Source organism: Mus caroli, unplaced genomic scaffold, assembly GCF_978045245.1.
Source record: "Mus caroli unplaced genomic scaffold, Mus_caroli_1 scaffold_17, whole genome shotgun sequence".
Taxonomy (NCBI): Eukaryota; Metazoa; Chordata; class Mammalia; order Rodentia; family Muridae; genus Mus; species Mus caroli.
Window position 1 is genome coordinate 630,951 of NW_028227272.1, and position 12,393 is coordinate 643,343.

General features: G+C 39.0%; 1 protein-coding gene across 2 annotated transcripts in view; it reads right to left on the minus strand.

Moving 5' to 3' along the window:
• The window catches only part of Crebbp (CREB binding lysine acetyltransferase), a 132,869-nt gene that overhangs the window by 19,416 nt on the left and 101,060 nt on the right, over window positions 1-12,393 (minus strand). For both annotated transcript variants that reach the window (XM_029470633.2, XM_021184469.3), the window contains exons 17-20: window positions 8,271-8,389; window positions 7,207-7,446; window positions 6,592-6,680; window positions 621-701 (exon numbers count right to left, since the gene is read on the minus strand). In XM_029470633.2, the coding sequence (XP_029326493.1) occupies window positions 621-701; window positions 6,592-6,680; window positions 7,207-7,446; window positions 8,271-8,389 (529 nt within the window). The remainder of the gene's footprint in view (window positions 1-620; window positions 702-6,591; window positions 6,681-7,206; window positions 7,447-8,270; window positions 8,390-12,393) is intronic.

A 12,393-nucleotide genomic window follows, 5' to 3' on the forward strand; every position in this document is an offset into this window, starting at 1 on the left:
ATTATCATAAGGTAAGCAGAGAAATGTAGTAATGAGTTAACATACAAGCTGGATGCAGCGTCGAAGCAAGAGTCAGACCACCAGCAAGGCATGATATATATATATATATATATATTACATTATACTAGAAAATGTGGATAGAAAATTCGAATCTAACCTGCATTAGCTCGGTTGCTTAAAAAGACCATAGGTTTAAAAGGTTCAGTTTAACACCAAAAGTTTGTTTTGTTTTGTTTTTTTAAGGTGGTGTTGGTGATATGTATATAATTTATTTTCTGTGAATAAGGCTGCCTGGCTTCTTAGATATAACTTGAGGTTGAACATTTTTTCAAGCAAAGGTTACCCATCACCCTGAAAAAAATCCATTTGTCAGTGACATATATGAAGGTCAAGGACTAACTGAACTAATCCTGCCTCGAATGGAATAAGATGGAGAATCAGTGTTGCTGTTTGGCTGACACCTACACCTTGAAGTACAAGTTCATGCAACCAGTTTATATTTAATGTGGGTATAGTCAATGTGAAGAAAAGAAAATACAAATGGTACAAAACTCAAAATGGTACATTCTAGCTTCTTCTTTAGTCACAAACATAAGGAAGGATGACAAGATCATACTTACGTCTGAGGTTGGGAAGGGTCGTCACCCAGGGTCACATTCTCGCCCTGGATCTCTGTGAAACACTTCTCACAGAAATGATACCTGTCAGCAAGAAGGCCATACTTGGGTGAACTGGTCCATCACAACATACAGCCACCCAAGCAACGAAGCCACCAATCAGAGCAGGGCAGAGCACCACGACGAAGGGGGGGCGTTGTTGGTTGATTGATGGGTCAGTGAGGACAATGAAAGGAACAGGGGCAGGTGGGGAAGGGCAGAATTAGAGAACAGGGAAGGGGACAAATAGCACAGACACAGAGGTAAGACGCAAACACCAGACAACACAGAGCAGAAAGCCAAGGCAAAGCATTGATTAGCATTCGGTCTCATTGCACGCATCATAGGCCATCATCACTAACAACGACAGGTTTGATCCGGCTCCAAAATGCAAATGCTTTCAAGAAGTGAATACTAGGATTGCATGGAGCCTAAATTTAGAAATCTCAATTTTGTTATAAAAATCAAATATTGAGCCAGGGTTTAAAATAGAAAAATTTTCTTTCAACAACAGGATGATAAAAAAGCCTTTAAAAAGCAAGTTAAACTGGAATAGCTTTAGTTTTCAAAATGGAAATTTTATGCTTGACAGCATCAGAAGTTTTATTTCCAGTATTAAGCCAGATCTTTCAATGTGTGATAATGTTGAGCACCCAGAACCATTTTTTTGTAGTTGTTATTTGTCTCATATTAATCACTGAGTTAATAATTATGTTATAATACAAATGAAACCAAATCCATATTCTAGACAAACACTTAACAGAAATGCAGTCAGGGTCAAAGACTTTCCAGCCATTTATTAATAAAGATATACAGAGAAAAACTGTGATATATTGTATAAACAATACAATATATACAAACCCACAAACAATTTTGAAATGTTTTGATTCATTTCTAAGCTTTGATATGAATTTTGGTACTGGGACCAATCATTCATCTTGAGATACATGGCGAATGACTGTTCTGACTTGGTAACAACCCAAGTTAAGCAAATTTAGAGAGTTAATCTTTAAATAGCACAATCTGCATTTGAAAAATTCTCCATCATCCCAATTTCTTATATGATAATAATATAGAGCCTGGGCTCATGCTGGTAAGTGAATACAATTAAAAATAAAGACTATTAAATGTTTGGAAAGGACATGAATGAGAAGTTAACAAAAAGCAGGTGGATTCTGCATAAAACAAGATGAGCACACAAAAATACTATAAAATAAACAAGCTGAATGGAGGTAAATTACACAGGAAAAAGATGAGCATAAGCTAGCAGCAGCAGTACAATCAAATGCAGGTTTAGCTCAAAACTACATCTACCAGGTGCCAAGGAGGATTAGTATTAGAGACACTGATGAGACTTAAGAGTGCTGAGCTGAGCCCCAGTGCAGAGTGAGATGCAGTAACTGTGCTCACTCAATGCCTCATTCACCACTCACCGGCATGCTCATACATTCCTTTAACCACTCACTCAGCTATAGAATGAGCCATGAGGAGAGGTCCCCACAAGTCCCAGTTTTCATTGTCATTAGAGCATAGAGCATTTTGTCTACAGACTTCACTAACATGCAGCCAATTTAAAACATAAAACTTCACTCAGAGCATTCATATCTCAAAGTTATCCAATTTTTCATTTCTGTTGATAAACAGAGCAGATTCATTACAGATAACTGGGCCAATAATAATTTCTTGGTCAGGACACGATTAAAAATTGAGTAGGAACAGACAGATAGCAGTTTTGTAAATTTTTAAATAAACCATAGTATTGTCTGTGTCATTTACTATTTTGTAAATATTCTTACAGATCCTCAAGAAAACCGTCCACATACAGCAGGACATGGTACAGAGCAGACATTCCCTCAAGCCAAGAATTTCACTGTTAAAAACCAAGCAATCCATTCATTCTATAAGCAAACGTCCTACTGTGGTCCAGCAAGAACTCAGCAGTGTGGAATGAAACCACCAGTCACAACTGAGTCTCAAGTTTAAAAACCTGGAAAAACAGCTATTTTAGTCAGTCATTAAAGCCAGGCAACATCCAGGACACAAGAATATGAACCCATCATTTCCCAGTGGTGGAAACTAATGCAGAAAGAGGCACTGATGACTGAGAGACAGCTCTAAGAGTGGCCAAGGAAACCTAAGCTCTCTAAGGTATGTGACCAAGCCCCACTCCTGAGAATCTCACGGTCACAACATTTAAGGGATGATGTTAAGACTCTTGCATCTGTCCCAAAGCACTAGCAGTGAAATTACAGATGATCAAGCCTGTTCATTAAGGTGAGAAGGCAGCCCATGACCTCACTTCATCAAGCTTCACTGAGAGGAGGACAGTGCAGAACAGGCATCTTTCTAAAGACCAGGAAACAAGTCCCATCTTGGATAACAGATGCCAACGCAGACTGTAGTATTTTGACAGTTTACACTTGATTCTCCCTAAAACTAAAGGTTTAGAGGTTCACTTTTAACCACTAATAGTCTGGATAACATTTTGTCTGGTGTGAAAGAAGTAGTGTGATGATATGGAAACACCAAGGAGAAATATTTCATGTAATCCAATGATAATGCAAAATCTGGGTTGTTAAGTTGGCACATGTAAACTATATGGTTTAGCTGTGAGGGTAGCTCAATGTATGACTTTTTCAAATGCAGATTGTTTTAAGAACTCTACCAGTATTTAGTCATCTATAGCTAATTTCCATATTATCTTCAGATAATTATTAGAAAAGCTGTAAGTTTGCTAAAAGTAAGTTCCTTTCAAAATTTAAAAGGGTAGAAACAAGTGAAAATGTTAACCATACACTAGCATAAACATTAAGAATTTCACTTGTTTAAATGCCATGTAGAATGTTTTATTGATTTAAGTGTTTAAAACTTTAGCACAAGTGACAAAACAGTTATTTATTGGAACACAACAGTGTTCACAGTTTATTTGAAAAAAAAAATTAAAAGCAATTAGTTAGAACGTTCATCACAAAACTTGGCCACTCCTTTCTTAGAATTATGTAGTATTAATTTATATTCTTCATTCTAAGAGCATAGAAGGAATGGTAAAAGCTTTTGAAATGTATCAGATACAGGATACGACTCCTATATTTTCATTTAAGAAAAATATATCACTTTTGTTCAGTAAAAGAGTTTTAAACAAAAATAAAATTGGGCATTCTAAGACGTATAGAATCATTCTGGTGTTTGTCCTTTCCCACTGAACTTTTCCTGATCATAGCTATCAGTTCAATTAACCTTTAATTATACTCAGTGGACTGGGCTCAGGCCTGTGTAAGTCATCAGGAGCAGCATCTGCTAAGCTCAGTCACAATCAAACAATGCAAGAGCCCAAACATGTACAGAGAGTGGGTAGTTTCTTGTCTTCTTTCTAGATCAAAATTATGTTAGCTAAAAAAGTATCAGGCACAGTATTTTTCAGGGCATAATTAATACTAATCCATACAATCTTGTAACTCTAAAGCCAGGTATTATGGTCTTTGCCTGTAATCCTAGCACTCAGGAGACTGAGGCCATCTGCAGCTACAGTGATACCCTGTCTCAACAAAACAAAACAAAACAAAACAAAACAAAACAAAACAAAACAAAACAACTTTATGCAGATCACAATGGTCTTCAAAGTACATTCCATTGTACTCCTATGTACTATTGCATTGAAGATAGGACATGAGCCTGTTAGGGAAGATGCTATTGAGCCTGTATCTTGGACAAGGTTAAATTTGATACTTCATGAGACGTGCTAAGAGAGGACAGAATTCCTGTATAATACATGGTCACTGTGGGAGAATCCCATTATAGGGGGTTATGGTATTCTTTTCAATTTTGTTTTAAAATGTTTCTACTGAAAGACTGAGGTAGCACTGCATGAGCAACATCCTGGATCCTATTCATAGCACTAAACCCACCCCCCACCACAGACTACGAGATAAAACAAGACCTTCACCACCCTACCCTCAACATTGGATTTAAGAGGGGGAGTGTTTTGATAGAATCCCAGCTATATGTTGAGTATCCAGCAGCACAGGTTGTTCATGCTGCACTTCTAATAGAGATGACACTAAGTCAGGAGGGAGAACAGTAGATTGGTCAGTCATACAAGGCTTAAGAATCTTCCTTTTTAAAATTTTTTATTTATTTGTGTGTCCATATGTGCATTGGAGGTCAGAGGGCAACTAAAGGGAGTTAGTAGTCTCCTTCTACCACAGAAGAGTGGAGACTAAACTCTGCTTGGTCATCAAGCTTGACAACAAATGCTCTAACAACATCAACTTCTTTTCTGGGGGAAAACATTTGCATAGGAGCCATCATGGAGATAGTTATATTTTCTTTGAAAATTATAAGCACTGCTCTCCCTCTGTCTTCCGCCCCACCCCCCACCCCCCGTTCATTGTTGGTTTTACTCCTCTACTTTCTTTGTCTCTACTACCCCCTCCCCAGGTCCTGAAGAAATGCTATACTAAGGAAGAAAGGAAGAAAGGAAGAAAGGAAGAAAGGAAGAAAGGAAGAAAGGAAGAAAGGAAGAAAGGAAGAAAGGAAGAAAGGAAGAAAGAAAGAAAGAAAGAAAGAAAGAAAGAAAGAGAGAGAAAAGAAAAGATAGATAATGAGTGTTAACTCAAAAAACACTTCAAAATTCCAAACTGTCAGGCCTATATACATACTCTGAACAAATAAACAACCTGCTTTTTAAATTATGGCCCAAATAAAAAAAAAAGGGGGGGGGGGATAAATATCCACAGCAGTAAACCCTGATACAATGCTTAAGCCTAAGACAGAGAACACACATGAAGCTCCCTCTTGATCACACAGAGGTTCTCATTTTTAGCTCAACAGTGCTGACTTCAGTGTAAGTCATAACTTAGGTTTCAGCCATGAAGCCTTTGTGCTGCAGCTACAAGAGGTCTCCTAAGAGAACTGACGGAAAGGAATTTAATTTCAACTTCATCTTAGCAAAAAACCACGTTAAGTGAGTAGAAATTTAATTTTCAAAATAAGATCCAAACTACAGAGTTATTTGTGGATTATTATTATTATTTCACTGTTCCCTGAGAAAGGAGGAGATCTACTCTAGTCTAATCACCTTCAAATTCCAAAAGGATAGCAACTATTTTTCATGTGGGCCTACCACTTTCAAAGCCTGGACAATAGTATCTCAAACAAAAGTATTCTTTAAAACAAACAAACAAACAAACAAACAAAACACAACACAAAATCAGGGCCTTGCCATGCTCACATTCAAAATTCTTCTTCTTGCCCAACCTACCGCCTGCTAGGGTATCAGGTTTACAAACAAGCCCAACAGGGGAGTTATTCTTGAACTCAATAAAGAACACCAGCCCTTCCTAAAGATACAATGTTAGAAAAGAGCATTTTTGTGTTCTGTTTTTCTTTTTTAACTAATAACTTTTTCTACCAGACCAGCAAGGCCAAGTGATGTAGATATACATTTGCTGTAGAATAAAATATAATTTCTATTTTATGAGTATCTTAAAAGTCATTTTGGGTTTTTCCAAAGTTAGTTTCAACTTTAGCTTCTTAGTTACAGTGTTCTATTTTAGGTAATTACTACAGAGCTACAGCCTCAGACTAAATTAAGATTACAATTTTTCATTATAGATGTTTGCCAACCCAGACAGGGTATCTCTAAATAACCTTGACTGTCCTGGAACTCACTACATAGACCAGGCTGGCCTCAAACTCATAGAGTCTCTGTCTCCAAGTGCTGGAATTAAAGGCCTGCACCACCATGCCCAGAAAATTTATGCTTTAAAAATCAGGAAACCAAGGGGCTACCTGACTGACCAAGAGGTACAGAAACTGCAGTACTTTTTATAGGAATTTCAGGAATAAATAACACATTCAAGCTATGACCACATGCACAGTCCTTGCCCTAACAACTTCATTTGCTCTGGAATGCAGGGTCCTGAATGATGCTTACCTATTCTGATAGCTGTAGTAGGCTGCATCACGAGGAATTGTACACAGCTGCTTTCCATAACAGCACAAAGTCTGTGGGGAGAACTCATACTGCAAAAACAAGAAGAAAATACTAACCATATATTCAATTAACACCCCTAAGTATTCTAGCATATGATGGCATTAGACGCAACTAGTGATTAACTAGAACACAAGATTAAAGTGTAACAATGCTCATAACTATTTTCAGGACATTTTTGGACTTAATGTGACAGAATTGGTGTAGCTCTGGTTTCAGGTACAGATGCAATGGGCACAGGGCAGTGAGTTCCAGTGAGTGCCCAGTGAGTTCCTTTCACTTTGACCATGACATCATGTCAGGAAGTCAACTGTTAGAAAGACCACACTAGCCAGGCAGTGGTGGTACACACCTTTAGTACCAGCACTTGGGAGGCAAAGGCAGGTGGATCTCTTTGAGTTCAAGGCCAGCTCCAGAATAGCCAAGGACAACATAGAGAAAACCTGTCTCAAAACACCGAAATACAACACCTAAAAAACCCAAAGGCAGTGTGCCCTAGAACTTCCAACACACTTGGCTGGATCAGACAGAAAAGGTGGACCTCCAGAAATACTATACCTTTCGTCCACAGCAATATCCAAGAGACTGCATGACAGGGTCAATTTCTTGTTCAAAGACCTCTGCAAGTTTGCTGCAAAATTTATATACACGGGACGTTTTACGATTATATAGCCACGCATTGTTGAACATAAGCCAGACATCATCCACATACTGCCAGGGTTCTTGATATTGCCCTGTGTCCAGCTTTCGTTTGATGGTAGAAAGGTCCATAGGATTCTTCACTATATCAAAATAATCCTAAAAAAAAAGTCACCACCGTGAGTGGATCCCGAAAAATTTTAACAATAAAAACAGAAAATACCAGACATTTTGTTCCCAAGAGTAAAAAAGTAGAACTGAAGATAATCCCAAATATTCCACTGATTTAACTCATTAACATGGCAACTGGTAAGAGCACGTGTAATTAAATTACTGCAAGGGCTAAGCTAAAGAAAAAAAAGTGAAAAGATTATCAGAACCTATTTTTAATGAAAATGAAGAATTTTAACTACTGAGTTAAAATGTATACTTCTCCAGATTCCCTTTGGTCTACATAAACAAAATACAACCAACTGGAACTACTGCTCACAGGGCCAGTGGGGGCACATGCCTTTTCAAGTCTCCAGGGATATCAGATAGGAATTGATATGGAGAGCACAGTTAATATTTGAATTCTTCAAGCCAATTCTTTTAGATAAAACTTGTACACAAAGCCTCGAATATAAGGGTCTCCGTGCTAGGAAGTAAGTGGGCTTGAGCTTCAACAAGTGTTTCTGATCCATCAGTAACTGCTGACAGACACTGATTTTTATATTAGAAAAATCACCTTCAGTGCAAGGTTATTAAACTTTTTTTTTTCTTTTTCTCTTTTCCTGGTTTTCTGAGACACGGTTTCCTATCTAGCCCTAGCTGTCCTGGACCTCACTTTGTAGACCAGGCTGGCCTCAAACTCAAGAGATCCAGCTGCCTTTTCCTCTCAATTGCAGGGATTAAAGGCATGCACCACCACTACCCAGCTTATTTTACTCAATTTTAAGACATAAAACCATAGATACTCTAACACTGTTTTCACATTAACTTACTGGGATTCCTAGGAGCTGAGGATCTACAGGCTGACGGAAAGGCAAGGACTCTGGGTCCTGTCGGTAGAGCGCTTCCAGAGTTGGCATAAGGGCCTGGCGGAGCTCCTCGGGTTTAAAGACTAAACGGAGAAAACATCACAAGAAATCATAAATGGGTGCTCAGACACATTCACACTCTTCACTTAGTGGCTTCCACTTCCTGCCACAATCCTTTCATGTACTCTAGCACTTCATTATCATCAGACTCCTTGGACCAGAGATCTGGTTTCTAAACACATTGATGGGGCCTTTAAATCTGTCTATGAGACAAAACACAGCACTGAGGAGTTTGTTTCAACGAAAATTTCCAATTTTCACATATTGCTAGAATAGAAAACAAAACTAATTTCCAACTCTCTTTCCCTGATCAAATTGGGCAATAAATACAATGATTTCATTGCAGGGACCTTTGTGAATTCTCTAGGGATTCTTTTCTATCCTTGGCTCATTTGAATTCAACTCACCTGAGACAAATCTTTATCTAATGCACCCTCATACACAAATGTAAACAATAACCCAACTAAAAAGATAGGAAGTTTCTAAAAGTCCGATAGTTTTTCTCCAACATTTGTCAGTGACCACTGCTCTTACCTCTTACCCATCATACTTCCTACCTACTCTGGTGTTACCATTATGCCCATAATTCCACCTTGGGCTATAGAGTGAGACCCTATCTCAAAGTAAGCCAGCTAGCCAACAAATAAATTTTAAAAATTAAAAATAAACAAAAAATTAAAAATAAGATGGCTGCTAACCACCTTTGAGATGTGCCAGTCAGTCAGAACTCTGAGTCTGCCTGACATGGGAACACAGCCTCTCCCATCCTTAGTGTGCAGGTTAGTGTGTCAGAGCCATTAGCTCTCCTTCCATACTGGGAAGAAGACTGAGGCAGAAGGATGATGACTTGGTGTTATAGATGATGCAAACTCAGGGTTAATCCTAGTATTCGAAGAGGCAGAGGCAAATCTCTATTAGTTCAAGGTCAGCTTGATGACATAGTGAGTTCCAGGCCAGGCCATACCAATCAAGAATACATAATGAAAGGCAGAGGCCAGCCTTGTCTACAGAGTGGGTTCTAGGATAGCCAGGGTTACCCAGTGAAACCTTAAACCTTGTCTTGGGGGGAAATAAAAGGCAAAAGTGGGGTGAGACAAAAGTTCCAGCTGGGCCATGGCATTTATTTATCATTTTCTACTTGGGAGTCTGTCTAACTTGTCAAATTCTAGAATTTGACCTCATTGTTTTTCTTATGTGAAAAGTTAAAAAGTTAAGAGTAAATTTCAACATCCTCCCTTTAGACATGTAAACAGCAGGACCAAATCCCCATAATTTATTCCCTACAGAGCCAGGACCCATCAGGTCTCTTGAGCACCTTGTTAGACACTGCCTCTTTTGCAGGACACCTGGCTCCTGTGACCTTTGTAGAATTGGCTCAAGGTCTAGATGAATATGGAAGGCTCCCTATGAAAACATCCCCAGCACTCAGCAACACTCAAGTTGGCCCACTCAATCATGCAGACATACCTGCAGTAGCCTTGTGAATACATGAATATTCTTGTTCTCTGCTAACTTCATTCTTGTGTTTATGAAGTTACAAAGGAGTACATGACTTTCTTTTGGTATATTTTTGTAGTTGTATCTTCTGAGACAGGGACTCAGTATATATAGCTATATTTGACTACATAGCCCAGGGTGGCTTTCAACTCATTTTTCTACTGCCTCAGTCTCCCAGTGCTAGGATTATAGGTATGTAATGCCTATATTACATACCTATTATAGGTATGTAATGCCTAACTATATCAGGTATCTTTGAGTAATCGGTTTCATGTGTATGTATGTGTATATATATATATATTCATATGTAGGTCCAAAGCTGACACCGTCTTTTTCTTGACTGCTCTTCACTTTATCCAGAGTCAGGTTCTATTAAGTCAACTCAGAACTTGAAGGAACGGCTAGTCTAGATAGCTAGCTTGTTCTAGGGACCCCTTCTCTTCTACCTCCCCTGAACACTAGAATTATACAGGCAAACCAACACCTCTACCTGTCATTTATATGGAGTCTGGGAGCTCTGAAATCTAGTCCCCATGTTTATTGCTTATGCATCAAGTACTTTAACTGCTACGCAATCTCCACAGTCCCTTAAATTTTTAATACAACAAACAAACAACCCCCCCTCCCCCAACCTGGCAAGCTCTCTGCACTGTCTATGAGTCAAGACCTCAAAATGGTCTAAAATGGTTTTTACTTTTTTTTTGGGGGGGGGGGGAGGCCTGGGTTTCTCTGCGTAGTTCTAGCTGTCCTGCAACTTGCTCTGTAGACTAGGCTGGCTCTACCTCACAGAGATCTGCCTGCTGGGATTAAAGGTATGCACCACTACCACCCAGCCAGGTCTTTACCTTTTTTTAATGACCAGGACAAGATTTTTTTCATGACACATGAAAATTGAATTCAAGTTTTAGTTTCAAAAAACAAATAAAGCTTTTATTGGCATACAACCATGTTGTCATTTGCATATTGAGGTAATTAGTTTTAACAAAGACTTTATGATGCCTAAAATATCACCTAGGCCTTCCACAGAAAAGGCCTGCTGACAGGTGGGACTTATCAGACACGCTATATTTCCAGGATGTGAGAAGTAGAAGCAGCAGCAGTGCAGCCTGACCGAGCAAGAGAAAAACCTTATCTAAAAAGAGTCTGCTCAAGGGTGTGGCAAGCACATACCTTCAATCCAGTACTTGGAAAACAGAGAAAAATGGATCTCTGTAAATTTAGGCTAGCCTGGTCTACAAAGTAAATTCCAGGTCTCCTAGTACTACATAGCGAGACCCTGTATCAAGAAAGTCTGCTCGTAGGCTAATGAGATGGAGCAGCAGGAGGAAACGCATTTGCTGCCCAGCCTGACACTGTGGACAGAGATACAGGCACAGACACAGACACACACAGAAAAGGTCTGCTCACTCTCATTTCTCGTCCCAGTGAGAACTGAAGTGACTAAATGTGTCTCATTGTCTTTATTCACTAATTAAACAAATATTTAAAGTCTATGCTAAGTATTTTCAAATTCCTATCTTTACCATACTGTGTAATAAGACTCCATTAGCTGTATCAGAATCAAGTTCTCTGCAACTAATTAATTAGCTGGTGTGACACAGAATGTGTCATTCCACTTCGATAGCATCAAAACCTTACTTCAGTTAAGAATGGTAAACTCTATAGTTTTCCAAGTGTATGGATCATAAGCCTCATGCTGTCCAATGTGGTAGTAACCAGAAATATGTGGTACTAAAGGTTCAACAAAGCAGTTTTACATAAACTAAACAATTCAGTTTACCAATCACCCCTGTTACAACTTAAGTAGATGGCAGATAGTAAACAAAATAAAGCACAGGTGTGACTACATATCTATCATTGTTGACTGTTCTAGCACTGTGCAAAGCCTCACTAAGGGGTCTTTTAGATTAAACTACCCAATAGTGCAGAAATACACTATGTCAACAGTAGTAACCGAGGAGAAAAATGGGAGGTTCTTTCAGTTTTTGTGGCCACTCTACTCAGAGGAAAAAGACTGGCAGCCAGCTGAGCACACCCCTGATGCTCTCAGTAAATCTCCACATCCCGCATGTGCCTCCGCGCTGCTCTGGGATCGAGTCTCTGGAACCAGCAGCACCAGCAGCACTGGGGCTGAGAGCAGGAACTGCCTTTCTCCCTGAAAACAGAAACCTTAAGGAGGGTGGCAGATAGAAAACTGTTACTCAATTCTAGTCTGTGTCAGAGTTTTCTTTAAAAACAAAACAAATTTAATCCCAGCACTCGGGAGGCAGAGGCAGGCGGATTTCTGAGTTCGAGGCCAGCCTGGTCTACAAAGTGAGTGCCAGGACAGCCAGGGCTACACAGAGAAACCCTGTCTCGAAAAACCAAAAAAACAAAACAAAACAAAACAAAACAAAAAACAACCAAAAACTAAGTGAGCTGTTACTTTAAGGACAAATGATAGTATTTGTTGCCAAGGGTAAAATGGGGGTTGTCATCAATTAATGTTTTTAAAAACATATCTGCCACATGAGCTTGATATTTCTCAAAA